General features: G+C 39.6%; 1 protein-coding gene across 4 annotated transcripts in view; it reads left to right on the forward strand.

Annotated features, from left to right (window-relative positions):
* The window catches only part of SPATA16 (spermatogenesis associated 16), a 319,130-nt gene that overhangs the window by 242,341 nt on the left and 52,876 nt on the right, over positions 1-23,913 (forward strand). For 3 of the 4 annotated variants that reach the window (XR_011969102.1, XM_072618454.1, XM_072618455.1), the window contains exons 7-8: positions 19,582-19,728; positions 21,187-21,299. Coding sequence is in view for 3 of the 4 variants with exons in the window: in XM_072618454.1 (XP_072474555.1) it covers positions 19,582-19,728; positions 21,187-21,299 (260 nt within the window). In the remaining variant the exon portion in view is untranslated. Of the gene's footprint in view, positions 1-19,581; positions 19,729-21,186; positions 21,300-21,872; positions 22,031-23,913 lie in introns of those variants that run through there. The other variant, XM_072618456.1, reaches the window with a different exon arrangement.

The following is a 23,913-nucleotide window of genomic DNA, read 5'->3' on the forward strand; positions in this document are numbered from 1 at the left end:
CAGTCTAACTTCAAGTACAGATAGCAACAAAATTGGTCTGAGCCTCCAACCTGTGATGCGAGTAAGCCTGTGAGATGTTGGTATGAACTGAAAAAGGTAATCTCATGGGAAGGGTGAGAGAGTGGCTGTTCAGCCTGGGCTGAGGTAGGATTCCCCTGACTCAATTTCCCCACTGACACCTGGCAGACTTTAAGCCTGACTGAATGCAAGTTGACAGTCTACTCCTACCTGGAATTGACATGAAGCTGGGGAAATATTGGTTCCCTGCAATATCCCTACTCTTGGTGGCAATTTCCTATCGTCAAGAGGTTTGTAAGCTTAATACCAGATCTATTAAATTATAGATTGTTAGTAGGGGAACATCTGAGGTTAAGTCTAAAATTAAACTATTAGTCTGAGGACTTTAGACCAACAACAAGTTAGAGTCTTTTAATTCTTAGTAATACTGTGGAGACAATTAGGTCAAGGGATTGTGAAGTTAGCATACATAAATATTATTTGTGTCTCAGCTGGTTAATGTTTTAAAAAAATTCTTTTGTGGTCTATATTGTAAATGCTTTGAAAAAGAAATATCACCTGACCAAAAGTTGGAATTGTTTCATGTGATATGAACTGTGTTAAAAATGAAAAATAAAAAAAAACACCTAACCTCTCATAATTAGTCCCCAGAAATACACAGAAACAATCACCTTCTTCCCCAAGTTGCGCTCACACATGGATGCCTAAAGATGGATATATCTGCATATGAGATCACATTGTGTGCACACACACACACAGACACGCACACACACACACAGACACACACACACACACACACACACAGACACTGAAGGAAGGTTTTTGTTTTGGAAAAGTACCAGCCCCCTCAGTAACAACAAGAACCAAAAGAAATGGGCTTTAATTATAGCAAGGAACAATGGATAAAGGCAATGATATCTTCCAAAAGGCTTCAGCTGAAGGTCATAGACTCTCCATCCCTGGGGCTCTTGAGCAGACAGCCCCATCCCATACTGACATTTTTGCTGTAGATGTAGTTGCCATCATTAAAACTTGGAGTCTCACTAATACCTCCTATAATACCTCCAGAGGGGAACAGATGGGGGCTGGCAGACATGTCAGCATCTCGAAAAACCATGCCCACACCCAAGTCACCTTCTTCAAACCCAGATAGTACTGAGTTCACCACTCACATGACTGGGAAACATGCCCAGCTTTCTTCTGGCAAAGGAGGCAGCTGATGGTGATGGCAAGGAACCGTGCAGAGGTACACTTGAAGAGGCCCCACTGAAACAACTCGCTTCTGTACTAACCTTTTCCAAATGAATATTCACCAGTAACATCCATTGTCAACCATCTAAAAACATGTTTTACTGAATATACCAGCTAAACTTAAGTCTACATTAAGACTGAGAATTATCTTCCCCTCAAATACTTTGCCTTGCAAATAATATTTGTCAAATTAGGTAACCAATGTGTGGAACTCTTAACAACCCATAAGCTACAATACATTATTTTTCCTATTATTTTATTACCATGGAACCCCTTTAAAATGCCAGTATTGGGTGATGTTTACCATTCAGGTCAAGTTAAATTACTTAACATTTCCAGGTCTTAATTTCCTTATCTGTAGAATGGGGGAATTAAGCTGGATGACTGCTATGCCCCGTTCTAAATTTGGATCTAATATTCTTTGGTCCATCTCTAATGTTCTACAGTCTAATAGTATTTACAAAATCTATTATTTGTACACTATATTTTTTTTCAGGGAGGGTGGGGAGCAGAGGACATGATTAGACCCACAGACATCTGAATTCACATAAGAGCTCACTGTGTTATCACAGGACCAAACTATTCATTGTGTGGGGAGGGAGAGTACTCATTGTAAAGTAGAGCAGCTACTCATTTTTCTTGTTAAAAGAAAAGCTCTGCTTGATTCATGCTGGGTAGTCTGTGTACATCAAATAAATAACAATTTCCTACCACCAGAATATCTTTCTTTTCACTTATAAAATTTTTGCCCGGGATTTTATTCATATATTCCAACAAAAAGAATGCAATTCTGCATATTTTTCTATAGGCATGGCTGTATTTTAATAGTAATAAAGTAATATAATGAGTAAATGCTGAATTTTCTTGATGGATATATCAAGATTTATTTATGGAATAAGTAAACATTCAGTAATCCTTAGTGATGCTTAATAGAAAAGTTTTCTGGTTCAGATATCAATTACTTCAGCACTTAGGTAGATGAAATAATACTTTATCTCATCAGTCCAATTTAATTCCCAAGGGTAAATATATACATCTAGAGAATGAACATATCATTGTTTTTAAATAGACTTATAAAAGTTGCTTCCCAGTTAAATGGATAGCTTTCAGTCATCTTTTACCAGTAAAGATAATACATTTTTATGTTATCTAAATTACAAAATTAGTCTTCTCACCTCTATTTCTTCATTCTAAATGCCATCTGGAAAACTATTAGGAATGCTTTATAGCCCAAACAAGAGTTTTCAAGTTCAAACTCTTTCCTCTTTGTAACCAGTCTCCTAAAGGGGATCTAGTATAAACAACCTAGGAAGCACTGATGGTATCCCTCCACATCACGGAATAAATGTATTTGAGCAAAATGGTTGTAAAATGAATTAGTATAATTCAGCCCATATTTGTGCTATTTGAACCATTTGTGTGATGTATATTATTTGGATGGGTTTCCAAAGGGGAAAAACATCCCCCAATAATTAGTACTTGGGTAGACGTGATTTCACAGGTGAGGGTATTTTCTTTCCACACTTTCTTTGTTATAATTTCATCCCATACAGTTTTCATCCATGTTTTCTCATGAGTTATCCATAGATGATCTACCCTACATGCCTTAGATCTTCCTCTTATCCTTTTACTCTCTTCAAAACATCAGGGTAGCCCTCTGTCCATCTTTGGCCTTCCTATTCTCTCTGTGGGGCTACCCACATTTATTCAACAATGTTCCCTATCACTGCTGATGCCCAACTCATTGATTGGCAGGACATTACACTCTACTGATGTCCATCATGTGGCTTGTCAAAACTCTGGGGGGCCTAGAGTTTGTAGTTTTCACCTGCCTAAGATCACAGTTTTTTTATGATAGCAAGAGGATACTGGTGTTCGAGGGATGAACTTTCATGCTAATAAGGACTTTGAAGTCATTAAAAACACTGCCCAGTTTCTGAAATGACCAGTCTAGTCAGCTGCTCCTCCCCAGTTCTGAGACTGGTCCCTTATCCAACAGTAACACCCATCCAAAGTCAACTTACTGATGAACTATTTGGGGTGCTCATCCAGCTACACATCATGGTCTGAGCAATGTGAGTTTTTCATCCCCTTTGTTTGTGGATGAAGAGAACAGGAAGGAAACAAACCTGATATGCCCCAGGCACAACGCTAAGCCCTTTATAAAAATATCTCAGTTGATTAGCCCAAAACTTTTTATAATTGTAGTTACAAATCCAAGCTTATTTGAAAAAATGTAACATCTAAACACACAAATTTGATCCATCTTTTAAATGTATTAGTTTCAATGCACTTACAGGCATTGCTGATGACATCAAACTGCCTCTTCACTAGTTCACAAACATTCGATCCTGTCATGGTGTAGTCTCTAATTCTATCTGTGTAGACATTAGTTATACAATCATGTTACCAACATTAGTCGATCAGGTGGGAATTGGCATTCGAATATCACTGAGAAGCATCTTGACCTAAAAGCAATTGGTCAATAAACATATATTAAGCTCCTACTGCATACCAGGCACTGTCATATAAGCACTGAGAAAGGAAGGAAGGCAGAGGAAGGCAAAAGACAGCCCTTGCTCTCATGCAGTTCAGTCTAAAGGGGAAGACAACAGGCAAATAAATAATGTACAATCAAGAATAGGGAATAAATTGGAGCTAATCAACAGAGGAAGGGGATTAGAATGAAGGGGACTCAAGAAAGGGTTCCTGTGGAAGGTGGAACCTTAGCTGAGGAGGGAGGGAATACCAGGTATGAAGGAAAGCCAAGGAAAATACCCAGAGTTAGGAGTTTGAGTGTCTTGTTCAAATAACAAGGAGGTCAGTGTCAAAAGTGTTAAGTCTGGAAAGGTAGGAAGGGGCCATGTGATGCTGGACTTTAAAAGCCCAACAGAGACTTAACCCCTTCCTGCCAATGCAATGTGTTAATCAGCTACACCAAAACATAGGCTTATGGAGTCCATAAGAATTTTAAACAAAATTTCAAATTGAATTAAATAATTTAATTCAATAAGAAATAAATAAGTTATGTTAATTAAACTATAATTATGTGAAGAAATATATTGTGTAGATAAATATAAGAAATAAATAATTTTTATTTAATGTGTTTATTAAATAAGTTTATTGGATAAATTTAATTAAATCACCTATGTGAATTAATTGCATGAGTTATCTGTCCATTCCGTATTCTTGCAAATGTTGAGAGAGAGAACTAAATTCATGTAGGCTGGCTCCTACCTTTATAGGATTCTAGAGGTGAAAAGGACTTCAAGGTCATCCCATCAAACCCCTTCATTTCACTTAAGCTCAGAGATGTTGAGTAACATTCCTAAGGTCAGGCAGAAAATAAGGTCAGAAGCAAGAGTTGAACTCAAGACCTCTGACTCCAGAACCAGGGCTCTTTCCAGTGCTCCATGCTATGATTCAAATGCTTCAGAAACCATGAAAGTCAATATGAATTATTATTATCTATGAATGTTGATCTCCTTGTAGGGAAGGTGAGAATTCATTTTTGTTCTGATGGGAATACATCTCTGAAATTATAATGGAAGTCAAGGGGAATATTTGCTTTGCTCCCTATTCTCTTTACACAGCTTTTTTTCCCCCCAAGAACACCTTCAATTATGAATTCAAGGTCAAGCAACATGTTTCTTTAAAAGTGAAAACAGATTTCTTACTTATTGGAACAGAAATGATAAGAACCAAAGGAAAGTTGCTGCCTCTTTCTTGCCTATATGAACTTGTGGAGAGCTTCCAAGAAAAGAGGGGTTGGCATTTGAAAAGAGGACCAGATAAAACCCAGATAAGGATAGGAGAAGGACAAAGTATTAGCATTAAAATGAGTGAGATATAAGCAAAGTTCTCTGAAGCCGATCAGAAAAATAAAATAGAAATTTTACATGGTCCCATCTCACCTCCACCCCAAATACTAGGGACCTTTAGAAGAGAAGCTTAGCATTAAAGCAAAACGTCAGACCATTCTGTTATGGACAAAGGATGTGGAAATAGCAACACCTCAAGAAGACAGAGAAAGACTCCCAAACCTACTGAACAGTGGCTAAAGCACAAAGCTATTTTAGAAACAACTGTAGGAAACATTTCCTTTTTCTTTTTTTGAATAAGTTCATCATGACTAGTTCATTCCAAATCTCATGAGAAATAGGAAAGAGTAGAATGCACTCTCCCTCCCTGTGTTTTAAACTCCTCATCCAAGGAATCCATATTACTTCACTCAGTTTGAAAAGCTGAGAGCTCTACCCTTGTCCCGAAGACAGGTTCTTTCATTTCCTTGATGTACGACCTTGGACAAGGGACATCATCTTTCTGAGCCTTTTTCCTAAATTGTAAAACGGGAGATGGTGGCCTGGAAGATCATCAAGATACCTTCCTGCTCTCCATTTATGGCACTCAGGTCTTTTGATTCGTAGCAAATACACATAGCACAAAGGAGACACCATGGAATCTGTCTCAGTTGTTATTATGGACATGATGGTGGGCAAAGCCATCTCAGGGCTTTAGTTTCCTCATCTTTAAATGATATATTTGGACTAAATAATCTAAACAATCGCTCCCAGCTAAGTGGAAAACCTAAGTTCAAATGTGGACTCAGACACTTACAAACTCTGCAACCCTGGGCAAGTCATTTAATCCCTGTTTGCCTCAGTTTCCTCATTTATAGAAATTGGGCCTTCAATAGCACCTGCCTCTCAGGGTAATCATGAGAATAAAATGAGCTTTTTTGTGTTTGTAAAGTGCTTTGCCAACCTTAAAACCTTATAGAAATGTTGTCTGTTGTTATCATTAAACACTATGATCACATGATCAACTAAGTCCTGTGCTTTAATTTGCTTTCTTTCTTTCACTTTGAACTAAGAAAACGTGGTTCATAAGATCCTGAATCTAGAACTGGCCGGAACCTCAGAAGGCATCAACTCCAACCTCCTCATTTTACAGATAGGAAACTGACTGTCAAGGGCATTAAGTGACTTACCCAGGGTCACACAACTTGTAAGCGTCTGGGGTGCAATTTGAACTCAGGTCTTCTTGACACAGAGTACAGACCACTACCATCTGTTTGCCAAAGAGATCCCATTTAATGGAGAATGAGAGAATTATGGGATCTTAAGAATTGCTGAAGTTTTCTAAATCCATAATCAGTAATGCCTCTTAACAAGTGGTCATTCATAATCTGAGACTACTGAACTGAATTTTAGTTTGGGCAGTGCTTGCTGAGCCATATGAGACATCAAACTTATAATCTCATGAGCTCCATGTTCTAACCAGCACCTAAATGCCACAGTGGATAGAGCATTGGGCCTGGAGTCAGGAAGACCCGAGTTCAAATCCTGTCTCAGAAAATAATAGCTCTGCGACCATGCCTCAGTTTCCTCATCTGCAAAATGGGGACAATGATAGTGCCTGCTTCACAGAATTATTGTAAGCATCAAATAAGATAGTATCTGTAAAGAGCTCTGCAAACTTAAGAACACTACAAATAAGTTATTATTATTAAGAGACAGTATGAGTCAAAGACAGAAAAGGATTCTGGATCTGGAGACAGGGGATATAAGTCACCTAATCTCTGGGGCTCGGTTTCCTTCATCCATAAAATGATAGTTGGATTAGATCATCTTTGAAGTCTCTTCCAGCTCCAAATTTGCGATGCTATGAATCAGTCAGTGAGTGAGCATGATCAAGCACCCACTCTGTGGCAGACATTGCCAAACGCTGGGGATACAGAGACAAAAATGAAATCCTACCTGGCCTCAAGGAGCTTACATTCAAAGAGTAAGAGGTTCTTAACTTGGGATCTGAGAAACATTTTTTTTTATATTTTGGTAACCGTATTTTGATATGATTGGTGTCCTTTATGTGTTTTATGCATTTAAAAATATGATTCTGAAAAAACAGCCCACAGTCTTCAACTGACTGACAAAGGGGTCCATAGTACAAAAAGAAGTGAAGAATGCCTGCCCTGCTCATGCTCCATGGTGCCACAGAATTGAACTTGGATTTTCAAAGTCTCTTCAAGTAGAATACAAACTTTGGCAATCCCAGAGAGGCTTCAAATACTGAGCCTTCAATTTGCTGATTATTTTCTATTTATCCAACATATAGCTTGTTTGTATATATTTGTCTATGTGTTGTCTCCCCCAATAGATTAGGAGTCAGGGACAATATTTTGCCTTTCTTTGCATCCCCAGCACTTAGCACAGTATAATAGGAGCTCAATAAGTGCTTATTTGCTAACTATATTTCTATACTGAAATCTGGGGGGAAATAGTGATAGGGAGGTGTTGCACTGTGGAGTACTTGTGTTCAATCTTCCCTTACCTGATTTACTTGAAAGTGGGATTCATGGGATGTCATTTCATCATATGCATCTCTACTGTGTTAGTGATTTCCATCCCTTTCCTGACGCTTTTTTCCCAATAGAGTTCCCTGTCCTTCCCATTTGTCTAACGCTAAGTCTATAAAACAGAACAAAACCACCCACAAGCCCTCTATTATTTTTACCTTCTCTTTGACACTTACAGATATTAGAATTCTAAAATAATATGTATTTCTTATTTACCTGTTAACATGTAAACATTTTATCTCTAGATTTTCCTTTCCAACCAAACAAATAAATACATCTTTATATATTTCCATTTCAAAATATCTACTCAGTTCTTTCCTGTTCTTCAGGAATGCTTGGAAATCCTCTATTCCTTTCTTCTTTAGTTTTGTCAGAGAGGTTATCATTGGAACTTATAAATCTTTATCTTTTACCTCCCTTTTGTGGGGATAGCCACAAAGTCTTGTGTGATCTTTATAGTGGAGCCTTAGTACTTGAACTCTTTCTGTTTGGCTGTTTATGGAATTTTTTTCATTGACAAGAAGTTCTGTGTTTTACTTTTGACATCCCTTGGAGTTATCATTTTGGAGGCTCTTTCTTGAATCAACAGATGGAGTCTTTCTATTTTCACTTTGCCTGCTGGTTCTAAGGGGTCTGGGCATTTTTCATTCATACTTTCTTGAAATCTGGTATCCAGGCATTTTTTAAATGATTAGAGAAAGTCCAGTAATTCTTAGATTATCTCTCCTTGGCCTGTTTTCTAGGTCAGTCGTTTTTAATATAACAATTCACAGATTTTTCTTAGTTTTAGTCTTTTGATATTGTTTTAATTTTTCTTACTGAATTGTTTTCTTTCTGTTCCATTCTATTTTCAAGGCATTTAATCTTGAGTGAGATCAGTCACAAAGCTACTACATTAATTCAGGTGAGACATGATAAGGTTCTGAACCAGCTTGTGACAATGTGAAATTTAAGAAAGCTTGTGGAGAGAGAATTGACATGACTTGGTAACTAAATTTGGAAGGCAAGGGGGGTGGAAAAGTCAAGTGTAAAGAATGTTAATCTAATGTTGAGAAGGATGGTATTGCCTTCATCAGAAATACAGCACTTAGAGGAAGGGCAAGTTTAAAAGAGAAGAACATAAGCTCCATTTTAGACATATTGAGTTGAAATATCCATAGTTCATCTGGAGCTGAAGTTCAAAAAAGAGCCTAAAAAGAGATATAGAGATTTAAAAATCAACTGCACAAAGTTGATCATTGAATCCACTGAGTAGATAAGTAGAATCAAGAGACAAAAGGATCCCCAAAGCCAAGGAAAGTCAAAGTCAGGAAAAGCAGCATAGCACAGGTTGCAGATTGATCAAGAAGAATGAGCACAGAGATAAGATCATTGGATCTAGAATTGAAGAGATCACTGACAGTCTTTAAAAGAGTCATTTCAAATCAAGTCAACAGGAATTTGTTAAGCACCTACTATATGTTTAGTTCTAGGGATACAGAGAAAGGCGAAAATACTTCATGCACTCAAGGAGTTCATAATTTAATATCAGTCAGCTAATAAGCATTAATTTAATGTCTACTATGTGCCAGGCACTGTGCTACATCTTGAGGACACAAGAAGCTGCAAAGGACAGTTCCCAACCTTAAGAAACTCACAATCTACTGAGAGAGACAGTAAGCAAGCTATATGCAGGAAAAATGGAAATAATTAACAGAAGGAAGGCACTATAGAAATAGAAAGAGTTGAGAAAGACTTCCTGGAGAAGGTGAGATTTTAGTTGGTTCTTGAAGAAAGACAGGAAGCAGAGATGAGGAGGCAGAGGATTCTAGGCATCAGGGAGACGAGGCAGCCAGTGGGGGAAAAAAATACGCCCAGAGATCACTTTAATAGCTGACTGGAAGGTGGACCAGAATGAGGAGAAACTTGAGACAGGGAGATCAACTGACCAAAGGAATATTGCAATTGTCCTTATGTGAGGTGATGAGGGTATGCACCAAGGTGCCAATGGTGTTTGAAAAGAAAAGAGAGTGTTTACAAAGTGTTTAAAGTGTGTTCGTCCTTCGTTGCCGAAGAAGACCGTGCCATCAGAGAAATGATGACGTGACTTGAACTTGACTTTGTTTTTGAGTGAGGGAGGGCTGTGCAGGTCACCAGCCTCACTTCTCCTCCAGAGTCATCTAAATCCAGTGACCAGATACTCATCAGAATGACTGGAGATGACCCAGGATGAGGCAATTTGGGTTAAGTGACTTGCCCAAGGCCACACAGTTAGTGCATGTCAAGTGTCTGAGGTGAGATTTGAACTCAGGCCCCCCTGACTCTTACACTGGTGCTGTATCCACTGCACCATCTAGCTGCCCTGGGGGTGTTTACAAAAGATATTGTAAAGGCAGAACAGATAGGACCTGGCAAAAGATTGGATGTAGGTTGGATCCAACATGTTCACAGAGAGTGAAGAGCTGAGATTAACACCTAATTTTTGAGCCTGGGAAGATGGTAGGATTCTCAAAAGCAACTGTTGTATTTGTCCTTCATTCTTGAAGAGGACCATGACATCAGGGAAATGACATGACTTGCTGTTGATTTTGATTTGAAGGAGAGAGGGCTGTGCAAGGTCACCAGCCTCACTTTCTCCTCCAGAGTCATCTGAGTTCAGTGGTCAGATATTCATCAGGATGACTAGAGATGGCCCAGAATGCAGTGGGAGACCCTGGCCATTTTAGTCTAAGGTTCTATTAGAGTCTCACTTTGAGTGAGATACACCCATTCAATGAATAGGCTTCTTTCAACAGTTACTAAAGGGATGGCTCCTTTAACCAAAAAAAAAAAAAATCAAACTGGAAGGGGAAGACCCTCAGGGTTGCTGGGTAAAAGAGAAACAGTCTCTATTTAGTATTTACATTCATTCTGTGCTAGTCAGGAGGGGACCTTGTCCAATCTATCAGCTCCAGAGTGAATTGGGCTTAAGCCTTGGTGTTTGAGCAAGAAATCTAGTCAGTAAACTCAAATTCTCAAAAGTTATAGGAAAGTGAGGAAGAAGGAAGCATTTGGAGGAAAATTGAGTTCAGTTTTGGAAAGACTAAGTTTGAGACTTAGAGAATGGTGATATCAGAAGCCAGATTTCAAGGTGTTGAGCAGTCAGTGAGTAGTGAGTGCAGCAAAATGAGACAGCAAATTGAAGCTCCTTTTAAAGATGACTTAAAGTTCAGAACCCTAAGTCATCTGCCCAGAGGTGGTTATTGAAGCAACAAGGATGGATGAGGATAACCAAGGGTGTTGGGGGGGAGACAGAGCCTTGGAGAAAGATTATATTTAGGAACCAGCTAAGGATACAGACAAGGACTTGTCAGTGAAATTGGAAAACCATGAGATCATACCATGGAAGGCAAGGAGAAAAGGAAAGACCAGACAGCAGGGTCAACATGCAGATGACTTGAGGACAAGGACCAAACAATGGAGGGACAAAAGATAAGATGGTGGAAGCCAGCCCTGGCCTTTCCATGATTCCTGGTATTGGAAAACAGGAAACCTTTTATTACTGAGTCAGAAACCTTTCATACAGAGTAGAAAACATTTTGAATGATTATATTTTTCTGCCAAGTTTTTAATCTGCATATTATTTACTCATTATTATTGCAAAAGCATCATCTTCCCTAACAGGAAAAAATATAAAATTGTTTTAATCCAATAGCTATGGGATGTTTTCTTTTTATTTTTTTTCAAAACTAGGCAAATGGACCTTTCAAAATTAACCTAGGTAGGTTCATCTTTTAAACATTTCAAATCCTGACAATTGTAAAGGAATTCCATGATTATATTTCATTCTCCTTCTTTCCTCCCCCCACCACTCCTCATTTTGTTTTTGAGTGGCAACGAAGTAAAAGTTCTCTTCTGAATCAATTCTGATTTCTGACCCAGGGGCAGCATGGTCCATTTCACTTTAAAACCAGAGGTACAAGTATGTCTCGGACTCAGGTAGAAGTTTATGAGCCCAAAACTGAGAACAATTAGCACTCAAATTAACATGACATTAGAAACTCAACAGCTGGGAAACATTTTGTCATTTCTTGCAGTGGACCCCCTGCTGTAAGAATCTTCAGACAAAGGCAATTTACTTTGTGGGCAAATGGTAAGAAGAATGACATTGAGGGGGAGAAAAGGCAGTGATGTGTGGATGTACTGCTTCTCACCTCCTTTAATTCAGCAGGAGTCCGTAATCAAACGGACCCCACTGGATGAAGTGCAAGATCGAAAAGGATGTGAAACGCTTATTACTCTTACATGAGTACATTTTATCACAAACCAATTATGGGGCTGATGTTCATTTGTGTCAGCAACCATGGTCAGCGCTAAGGAGAGGATCCTCTCATCAACATGTACATATACATATATACACACACATATATATACATATATGTATGTATATATGTATGTGTGTATACACATACACATATGCATCTGTGTGTGTGGATATGGATATGTACACACAAACACACAAACATCGATATTTATACAATTCCCAGAAAATGAACAATCCAGCCTGTTAGAAGACCTCCAGCAAAAAAGAAGCAACTGCATCCTAAGGTAGTCCCTCTTACTCAGGGATGCTTCTAATTATGAGAAAAACATTCCTGATATCAAGCTGAAATTTATCTCTTTGCCTCTTCTACCCACTGCTCTGACTCTGTTTCCTGGGGCCAAGAAGAGCAAGTCTAAGCCATCTTTGACAGATGGTGCATCAACAGCCATGAATCAAAGGCCTCCATACACCAGGCACAATGCTGAAGATAGGAAAATCAAGAATGAAACAATCCCTTCTCACCAAGACCTTGCCCTCAAGGCTTTCATCCTGTGTGCCGTTTTTTGGATATCCTCTAGTTAACGATGCTCTTTGTAAAATGTGGAACCCAGAATTAAACGCGATATCCAGATGTGATGGTCTGACTGGGGCAAAACCCAGGAAGATTATCAGTTATCACCTCCTTTATCCAGGACACCGAACTCCTACCTAATGATGCCAAAGATTCAATCTTAGTCATTCTCTAAGCCATCATGTCACAGACCGTTGACCCATACGGGACTACAATCCATTAAAGCTCTTCTTTTGTTCCCAAATAAACTCCCCTCTATACATGGTTAATATGGAAATACATGTTTTCATGACTTCACATGTGTAACTAACATTATATTGCTTGCCTTCTCAATAGGTGGGAAAGGGGAAGAATTTGGCATTCAAAAAAAATTTTTTGAAGAAAGTTAATAAATAATTTTTTAAAAAATAAATTGCTCTCCAACCATGTTTCCCAAAGAAGTTTCACTTTGCAACCTGAGTACAATATTTTATCTCTACCCTTATTAAATTCTATCATATGAGATTCAGCCTATCACATTAATTTTTAATCCAGACTCAGTCAATAATCAATCCACCAATAAGCATTTATTATGCTCCTACTATTCATCAGGACACTGCTAAGGACTGAGGAGATAAAGATATGTATGGGAAGAAGACATTCCCTCAAAGACCTTCCATGCTGTCAGAGGAAACAGTGGATAAAAAAAAAGGAGTATTTACAAAATATATACCAAGCATACACAAAGTCAGTCCCAGACTATTTATTAAGCACCTGTTGTGTGCCAAGTATTAGAGAGACAAAGAAAGGCAAAAAAAATAATAATAATCCTTGAGCCCTCAAGGATTTCACAATGTGATGGAGGAATTACAGAGCAATGAGGGAGGGGGAGGCAATAGTAGATGACGCAGAAGTACAGACACAGGAGATGGGAGTGTTGAGTATCAGGAGCCATGAGAACACCAATTTGCCCAGATTGCAGCATGTGAGAATGGTAACTTGTTGTTTAGTTGTTTTTCTGCCAGGTCTCTTCATGACCCCATCTGGGGTTTTCTTGGCAAAGGTCCTAGAGTGGTTTGCCATTTCCTTCTTCAGCTCATTTTACATATGAGGAAATGGAGACAAATAGGGTTAAGTGAATTGTCCAGGGTCATACAACTAGGAAGTGTCTGAGGTCAGATTTGAACTCAAGAAGATGAATCTTCCTGACTCCAGGCTAGGTACTCCATCTACTGTGCTGCCCCCTTGGAAGAGGAATAATGTTCAGTAAATCCAGAAACATACGTTGGACTCACATTTTGAAGGACTTTAAGTGTCTAGTAAGTTTACATTTGAAATGAGAAAATGGTAAGCTATCTGCTCAAACCTATGCATTGGAGAAAGAAGAAACCAATGATAAAGGTACTGTCATGGTCCAGGTAAAAGGGAAGGAAGGCCCAAACTAGCTTGTGGTCAAGTGAGGAGAGAGAATTGAGGATTAGATATAAGAAATGTTGAGAAAACAGAGTCAAGATGTGGTCACCTCCTCCCATCCCAGAGTTTGCAGGAACGATATGCTAGAGAGTCTCTACTCAAAGCCGGTAATGGCAGAAATGAACCCCATGAATGAACTAATGACACAGCTTGAAGAGAAATAAAATAGCAAGTTTTAGTCTTTGAGACTGGGGTTTAGAATTCAAGTCACTGCTGGAACCAATTGCCTTATTAAGGTTTGTGTTGGTGAAGAGGAATGTGTGAATTTACGGGTCAAAATTATATACATTAGGTGGTGCAACGGATAGGAAAGACTCATCTCTGTGAGTGTAAATCTGAACTCAGACACTAGCGGTGTGACCCTGAGCAAGTCACTTAACCTCACTTGCCTTAATTCCTTTGCCCGTAAAATGAGCTGGAAAAGGAAATGACAAACCGCTCCAGTGTCTTTGCCAAGAAAACCCCAAATGGGCCCATGAAGAATCAGACAGGAGTGAAATGACTGACCAAGAAAATTAAAATTTGGAACAAAATAAGAAATTTGATCTCTAGTAAGTAGTTTCCTATCTCCTGTGTCTTATGTGTGTCCACAGACTGTTTCATTGTTCATCATTTGTCCTTAATGTACACAGAACTTAACCTAGGAGCGCACCTGGGTATAGAACCAAGGGCAGCTTGCCTTCTGGGCCTCACCTCACTTTTCACAGCATGATCCTTTCATTTTATAACGGATCAATAACATTCTTTTGAAGAACTTCCTGGGTACCTTTCGGCTGAGGATGTGGTCAGGAGGTTCATAGAATTTGCAGAAGTGAGATCTTAGAGATGATCTAGGTACATGAGGAAGCAAAGGCCTGGAAAAATGAAGCAGCCTATCTATATACAGATAGTAAGAGGCAGAACCAGGAGTCATATGGCTCAAAATTCAGGCCTTCCATCTGGTGCCATACTTTACAACTGCCTCTTCATGTCAGGTAGCTGTGAGCTGATCTGTTAATCCAGCAAGTGAGGCATTCTGCAAGGAACCTGAATTTCTTTCAGCATTAATTATACCCACTGGTAATTAGTTTCTTTTTAGTCACCCACACTGAAATTTTCTTCTATAAGAGCCTTGTGGGCTGTTATGCATGAAAGACCACTTCCACATCTCTTTCCTGCCTGCTGAGATGGTTAAATAGGACCAATATTTCCCTGACTTAGCCTCTTTTCCCCCACCCACAACATGGGGTAGGCCCAGGTCCCTCTTCTTCTCCCACATCATGCATTAGCTTTCCCTGAAGGGAGGCAAAACTGTCCACTGGACTTGATTGGCCCCAGATTTTCTGACACAGCTCCTTGGCCATCCACGAGCATAAAAAGTTCCAGTCTAGGCCCCTTGTACTCAGAAGATTTCTGAAAACCATGCAGGTCATCATGTCCTTTTCCATAGTCTGTACTAATGACCAGAGTCATTTCTACACAGAGGGAAAAGGGGAGCAGCATGTATCCAAAGAAGCTGTAGCCTTGCTGTACATCCTCGCTATGTTAGGGCAAAGCAAAATTACTTTTGCAGACTGTTCAATGAGTCAGGCTCCTCCCTTTGTCCCAGTATTGAACCCTAAATAAGAGAATGCTGGCATCAGAGGCAGTTCCAACAGATGGGATGGTGGAGTTCTGGTGTGTCTCCTTGGATGTGTCACAGAGCTGTTGACAGTATAGACGCAATGTGATGCTCTTTGTGGGCAGAGACCAAGACACAAATAAACCGAGGCATGAAATGTCAGCATGCCAGTGAACAGCACAGTGCTCTGTGTCACAGACACTAAAAGCACTTGTGGTGCTTTCCAAATCTAGAACATGCCACCGGTTCTCAGCTTGTACCTGGCCAGTACCTGTGATGCCATCCCTCACATGTCATCAGACTGCCTCTCTGTGAAACTCCATTTATGGGTCTTACTGCCTCACCAAAAAGCCCAGTTAGTAAGCTTTTCCTTGTGTGAAGGAACATTTACTGTCTGTAACTTATATACATTGATAGAATATAAGCTCCCTGCAGGCAAAACTCATCTCACTTCAGTATTTGTATCCCCAGCACTTGATACATTGTTGTTTGTCATTGTTAAGTTATTTCAGTTTTGTCCAACCCCATCTGTCCAGTATCTTGGCAAAGATACTGGAGTGGTTTGCCATTTCTTTCAGCTCATTTTACAGATGAAGAAACTGAGGCAAATGAGGTTAAGTGACTTTCCTGGGATCACATAGCTACTAAGCGTCTGATGCCAGATTTGCACTAGGGAAAATGAGTCTTCCTGACTCTAGGCCTGGCACTCTATCTGTTGTGCACATAGTAGGGGCTTAATTAATCCTTATTGATTGATTGATCTCAGATTTGCCATCTGGATCGAAAAAAATTAGGCTACCTTCCACAATACAGCCCTTCAAAAATGTGAGGCACCTAGGGGAATTGGTGTCCAGAGTGCTGGTCTTAGAATCAGAGACACTGAAGCCCTCCCTCAGCCACTCAGTACCTGTGTGACCCTGGGCAACTCACTTAACCTACCTGTCTCATCTTTAAAATGGGAAAATAAATAGCATCTATTTCCTTAAATTATTATGAGGATCAAATGAGATATATGTAAGGTGCTTTGCAAACTTATATAAATGGCTACTACTTTAACTTAATCATGAAGAGCTCTAGTCTTGGATAAAGAAAAAAAAAGATTTGGCCACTGATTGGATATGAAGGGTGACAAAGACTGAGAGGTGGAGGATGAAGAAATCATACATACAATTAGAGAGAGACTTGAGTGGAAGCATCAGGAGTTCTGCAAACAGCATAAAGATCCTACTTTGCTTGCCCTCCCAATGGTGGGTGCTTATTGTTTGGTTGAAAAGTGTATTGATAGTCCCCCCTCAAAGGTCTGCAGTCGTTCACAGCAGGAAGCTGTCTGGTCATCCCTCCTTTTCCCCCAAACACTAATTTGTGCCATCTGGGTGGAACACACCTCTGACTGGCCTCTTGCTTCCTTCAGTCCCCAGGAGTCCTAGAAATAAAAGGACTAGAAACCTGCAGCTGAACAGTTTGGAGAAGTGGGGTTCGAGGATGTCAACTTTGTGGTTACAATTACTGTATTCTGTAGCCTATAGTTTTCCATATCCACAGAAGGGAGAAAGGGACCCAAAAGAATCAATGGCTTGTAACCCTAAAATGAGGCAACAATTAGATACATCATCCTCATCATAAGTAACATTTGTGCAGCACCTAATATGTGCCATAATGTGAGCTAAGCACTTTTTCACAAATATTATCTTGTTTGATTCTCCCAACAGCCTTGTGAGATAAGTGCTATTGTTATCCCCTTTTAACAGTTGAGGAAACTGAGGCAGGTAGGGATTATGTGACCTGCCCAGGGTCATACAGCTACTGTGTCTGAAGCCAGATTTGAACTCAGATTTTCCTGCTCCAGACCCAGCACCCTGTCCACTGCACCACCAGCTGCTTCTGGATGGCCCAGAGCTCTTTTAAACTCAACATGTCCAAACTGAGCTCATCTTTCCCCATAAGTCTTCCCTTCTTCTTAACTTTGAAGGGGCTACTGTCCTTCTAGCATCTCAGCTTGATATAATCTAGGTGTTATCTTGGATTCTTCACCCTCCCTCACCCCACATATCCCAGCAGTTGGCAAACATCTCCATCCCTATCTTCACATTTCTCTCATTCTAAACCATGTGTCCCTAAAGACAGTTATTACCTAAGTTCAGGTCTTTGTCATCGGTGCCTCATTCATTGCAACAGTCCCTACTCAGTCTTCCTGCCTAGAGACTCTCCCCACACTGGTATATACAACACTGGGCCACCATATTTTCCTTAGTGCACATCTGACTTTCTAAGCCAATGCCAGTGGTTACTGGTGCTTCCAGGGGAAAAGATGAACTTCTCTATTTAGATTTGAAAGTCCTAGACCACCTGTTCCCAATCTATCTTTCCATTTTTATTGAAAAGTACTTCCCCTCCCTCCCTCTACAACCCAGACAAGTGGGCCTTCTCTCTGTCTCCCATACATCTGTCTCTTCACTGGTCATGTTCAGAATATGCTCCTTCCTTACAGCCACTTTGCTGAGATGCCTCTCAGGTACTATAGCCTACATAAGATCTTTCTAGATCTTTCTACAAGCTACCCTGTGTTTAACCACTTAGATATATTTGCATTTATTCACTTCATATTTACACTGTATATAATTTAAATGTATTTGCTATCTCCCCCGTTAGAGTGTAAGCTCTTTTTAAGGAAGGATAGGTTCCTTCTTTATCCTTGTATCCTCGGAGCCTGGCACAGAGCCTGGCCCATAGTAGGCACTGAACAAATGCTTATTGTTTGATTAAAGAAGCAGGAAACTCTTAGCCAACCATAAGACACAAATATAGGGGTGGGGGAAGTTGAATGACAAAAGGCAGCCTCCCTGACAATGCTCCAGGAAAGGAGTAACGTGGTCAGATTATGAGTGGAGAAATATTTGATGGTCAAAATTATATCACAACAGCTTAGGTAGGTATCAAAAGTGCCTTTACTCAAGAATAATCAGCAGACTCTTCAGTTTGACATTATAGGCCTGGGTTTTCTGGTTCCAGCCACCTTGCCAAATTTATTTCAGATTATTCCCTTTAATTCCTTATATTTCAGCCAACCAGCAGTTCCACAAACTCAGTATCTCCTTTCCCACCTCCATGCCTTGGCATAATCAGAGCCCCCTCCCTGGAGTGCATAAGCTGTTACTTAGACTCTCAAGTTCCCTTCAAGCCTCTGCTCCCCTGAACAGTGATTTAAAGTTCATCACATTCTGACTTCCATTCACCTTCCCGAAAATTCCATGTTATTCCCCTTGACGAACCCTATAGTTCAGGTCAACTAGATGATTAGCTGTTGCTCAAAGCTAGTCTGCCATCTTTTTCTATCTCTACACTTTTGCCCAGACCATCCTGTAGGCCTGGAATGCTCTCTCCTCCCTTTTCCTCACCTTTGCTTGTAGAATCTTGAGCTACCTTTAAGGCCTTGCTCAGATGCTACCCTGCACAAAGCCTGGCTTTAATTCCCCCAATTTTTCATGTGCTTTCCATCAGGTCAAGTCCCTTAACCTATTATCACATTATATATAACAAGTGTTATAGGACTTGATCTGGGTCAAGAAGGTAATGTTAAAGAGAGACCTGAAACCTAGGCCTTACTTACTTAAAGGCCAGCCTTTCTATCCACTGTACCATGCTGACTTTCAGACTTAAACTATGGGCAAAAATGAAATCAGTCACAAGCAAAATGTTGTCTGATTCATAATCTTAACAATTTGCAATATTTACCAGGTTTATAGTTGGAGTCCTTAACCTTTTCTATGTCATGGATCCCTTGAGAGGTCTAATAAAACCTATGGGCCCTTTCTAAAAATAATTTTTTTTAATGTATAAAATAGAATACATAGAATTACAAAGAAAACCAATTACGTCAAAATATAGTTATGAATATTTTACACTGCTTTGTAGTATTACATTATAGTACTGAATTACTCTAAATGTTGAAAATTATCAAAATATTTACTTTTAAATTTCAGCATACTATTAAAATATTGCTTGGGATAACTGGCCCCCATTTAACATTTTAACACATCATATTTTTACAGACCTTCAAGGACTTCATGTGCTGCCTCAGACAGTTGACTGGTCGTCATTCCCTCCCCAACAGTATTTGTTGACGCTTGGATTCAGAAACAAAGAAGATGGAAAATTTTTGGAAAAAATGTCGAGTAGGAAGCTGCCCACATTTACAGGTAAATCAATAAACACTGGGATTTTCTTCCAATATTGCTCTCACCTGCTCTTGATTGTCTACTCTGTTGAATGCCAACAATGAGATTTTCATTCCCTGATACCCAACAAGTTCCTAGACTTCCATTCCTTTTCCTACCCCGTCACAATGCCTCAAGACTGGATATTTTAGGAATTCACAGTAACATAAAAATATATTTTGTAAAATAGCTTGGTGTCCTCAAGAGCTAGACATTAAGTCAATTAGCCCTGAGATGCCCTCTGACTAAACAACCATGTTACAACCTCTCTGGACCTCATTTTCATCATCTGTAAAATGGGAATCAAAAATAGTCCTGATCCTACAGGGTTGTTGTAAGTGAAGTAAGAAGATGGTCGTCATGTATTTTTGTAAACCTTGAATCCCTATGTAAATGTCAGCCTTGATTATACATAGGATTGTAGATTTGGAATTGGAAGGGACTGGGACATCTGTCTCTACTCAGAACAATGACAGTTAGTATTCTAGTTGATGTGTTTAAAAAAAATTGAAGGAAAGGGGAAAAAAAATATCATAGAGCCAAAAAATAATAGTAACCACTAGTATTATATGGCATGGTATTTTTGCAAAGCACTTCACAAATATCTGGGAGGCAGGTACTATTATCATCCCTATTTTACATATAAAGAAACTGAGGCACACAGAGGTTAAGTGACTTGTCCAGGGTCACACGGCTAATAATGTCCAAGGCCGGATTTTAACTCTTATCCTCCTCATGCCAGGCCCAATGCTCTATCCACTGCACCACCCAGCTGCCTAAGAAAAAAAAATCTGATCTTTAACCCTTCCCTTCCCCCTGGAATTTAGAGCTACAACTAGGAAGCTGAGAGGCCACCTAATCCAATTACCTCATTTTATGTAAGAGGAAACTGAGGCCCAGACAAGGCGAAGTCTCTTGCTCATAGTTACACAGGCTGTAAGTAGCAAGGTCCTCTTGAGTGTTCTTGCATCCTTTTCACGGACCTCTGACTCCTTGGCCTTTGGGTCTCAAAAGTTATAAGCAAAAGTTATAAGCAAACAAATGAATCTGAAGGGACACTGGAAATCATTAATTGGTATCTGCTCATTTGAGTAACGTCTGGGAAGGAGAAGCAGCAGATGAATTTATGACAACCTTTTCCCAAAACTCCATAAGAGCGCATTCCACACTGAAAGGGGACTTATTATATAACTGTCTGTTGGCTCTTTCATTCATGGCGGGGGAGCCAAAATGCATAGATGGCACTTCTCCAAAGGACAGCATCTCCTCTAACTCTCCCACTGCTGTGCACGGGGAGCAGGAATGTGACTAGATTCGCTAGTAAAGATTTCATATCTATTAATATTAAGGTATTTTTTATAGTCTGGTAAAAAGAAAAGAAAGTACTTTGGAATTGAAGGGATAGAAAACAGCATAAAAGTTTATTGTTACAATTTTTAGAGCACAAAACCCCGTTCAGCCCGCTGACCAGGGAAGACGCTGCGAGACACATGGAGACCATGGGGAAGAGGATCTTGCCAATACTGGATGTCATCCGAAGCACTAAATTAAACGTAGGTATATGAGTCGGCTCTCTCTGAGCCCAAAGGCAAAACGAGTATGAAACCCCCAGACAGAAGAAAAATGTTTGATGTGTTCCCCAAGTGGATTTCAGAAGCCTCTCTTTGCAAATCCCATTTATTAAACAAAGCCGGTTTTAGCTAATGATTTTATTTATTTTACATTTTCAAAGATTACAAGAGTATGCTTTGCAGTAGCTAGCATTTATTATATTAACAGAAAGCTTAAGGAGCCCTTACACTGGTGCTCTCCTCTGATCTAATCCCAGATTGCCATAAATTTCTCATTTCAAACCAATAACAAAATTTTACCAAGCACAATGTTTGCACTATTTTATTTATCGGTCTATTATAACCTAACCATCTCGTTACCTGCATGGGGAATTAGATGGTTTTTCAGGCCAATGCCTCCATATGGTCCTGATGAATTGGAGGCCACTTTTAAAACTTGGCCATTTATCTTCATATATCCTGAAAGTAAATTTTCTAATCCCACTCTGTGATCAAGGGAAATAGATGCTGGTTTTCTTTAGTGGTTGGTTTGCTTTTTGTTGTTTTGTGTTTTAGAGACAGTATGCTGCAGTGGATAGAGTAAGGAAGACTTGGGTTTGAATGCCACATCATTGACTGTGTGACCTTCAGAAAATCACATCACTTCTCTGTAAAAGGATGAGGTCTAGCCTGATAATTTATAAAATCCCTTCCAGTAATAAATATGTGATCTATGAAAATAGCCTAGACTATTTTGCAGTTTTCAAATTGTTGCACTGAAAGAATATCAAAGAAATGTCTTATTAATGCACCCTACAAACTACCGATGTCCCCACTTTTGAGAGTTTGAATGTTGAATGACTCAGGATTTCTTTTCTTGGGCTGTTGTATTCAGTCACAGATTTGATGTTCTTGCCTTCTTAGGGAACTGTCACCTTGCTCCTCTTCTGTCTTTCAGAGTTGTCTTCATGAGTTTCCTTGACCAAAAAAAATTTCATCACCCAGTCGCCAGGCTTCTGGTCCCAAACATCTCCAAACTTGGAGAAGACCTGTGGCCCCTCAGATGTTGGGCACCCTGTTTGTCACCAACTCCAGCTGCCAACTTCTTGGCTAATGGACTTTAGCAATATAGTTCTGAGAAGACTGTGTCACACTGAAGCCAAAATGGGACTTTGAGAGTCACCCAAAAAATTTAACATCTGCTCATCTTCTGAAACAGATTTAACATCTACTCTTCTGAATAACATCTCTGGGCTTTTGAAAAAGTCCTAAATCCTCTGGACTTTGCATTTTAAGTTAAACAACTTAAGAATAGGGTGCTTTAAAAAATAGTCCTCTTACCCAGTTTATCTGGTTCTGTGGCAGTACTGTTCCCTCATCCAGTCTCATGAGTTCTCCAAGTCTCTCAGCTCCTTTTCTCAGTCACCCCCTACTTACATATAAAGTCTCTCTTAGGTGCAGCCAAATGGTCCTTCTTACTCTACCTTATAAACAACACTCAATCTCCTATCTCCACGTCCTTGCACAGATGATCCCTTATTTGTGAAATGAACTTAATCCTCGCTTCTGCCTTCTAGATTTTCTTGTTTCACTAAAGGTTCAACTCCAACGCCACTCTCTTTTCTGATCCTATATCCTTCCCACACCCTGAAAAAAAAGTTAATTTTGTATAAATCATGTATATAGCTAAATAAGGGCATATTGTACCCCATTCCATAGAATGGGAAATTCTTTGGGGTAAGAACCATTCCATCTTTGTGTCTCCAGCATTTAACACATTTTACAGTTGAGGAAAATGAGGCAAACAGAGGTTAAGTGACTTACCCAGGGTCACACAACTATATGAGGCCAGATTTGAGCTCAAGTCTTTCCAGTCATAGAACCAGTACTTGATCCACTGCGCCATCAGCTGCCAGCAGAAACTCTGACTTCTTAAAATGATGCTTTGCATCATCATGCAGTCACATAAAAAGCATAGATATAATACAATTTACAGGGTCTTTAGTTACACTTTAATACCTCAACAGATTGATTCTCAGTCATGCTTTGCTGACCCAATGTATAATTCCATTATCTCCTGTAATTTTGCCTGTGTGGGAAGCAGTTTCTGGAAAACTCCATAGGATCATAAATTCAGAGGCAGAAGATGCTACAAAGACCATGTAGTCTAACCCACTCATTTTACAAATGAGGAAACTGAGATCCAAGGAGATCACTTACCCAAGGTCATCTAGTAAGAGTCAAAGTTGAGACTCGAACCCAGGACCTTTAAGCAGATATGTGACTCTTTAACATTCTACCACCAGTACAGCTTATAACCCCTACTTAGAACTTTCTCATCCTATAGGATCCTTGGCCATGACATCTCTACCCATTGTACTGAATGAAGACCTTCCTCCCAAGGTCTTTCTAGATATCCTAGGTCCCAGAGCAGTTTGTGGTCAGTCATTCCATCTGTTATCCCCTCTTCTCTTCACCTAAACTAGCCTGCTTCCTTTCCCAGTCATCCATTTCCTTACTGATATTTCTTGCTCCTCCCCTCCTTGTGTTGAGGTCATTATTAGGAATGTGTTGACTCCTACTTGTGCTCACCATGAGTTAACATATAATAAAGTGT

The sequence above is a fragment of the Notamacropus eugenii genome, chromosome 6 (assembly GCF_028372415.1).
Source record: "Notamacropus eugenii isolate mMacEug1 chromosome 6, mMacEug1.pri_v2, whole genome shotgun sequence".
NCBI lineage: Eukaryota > Metazoa > Chordata > Mammalia > Diprotodontia > Macropodidae > Notamacropus > Notamacropus eugenii.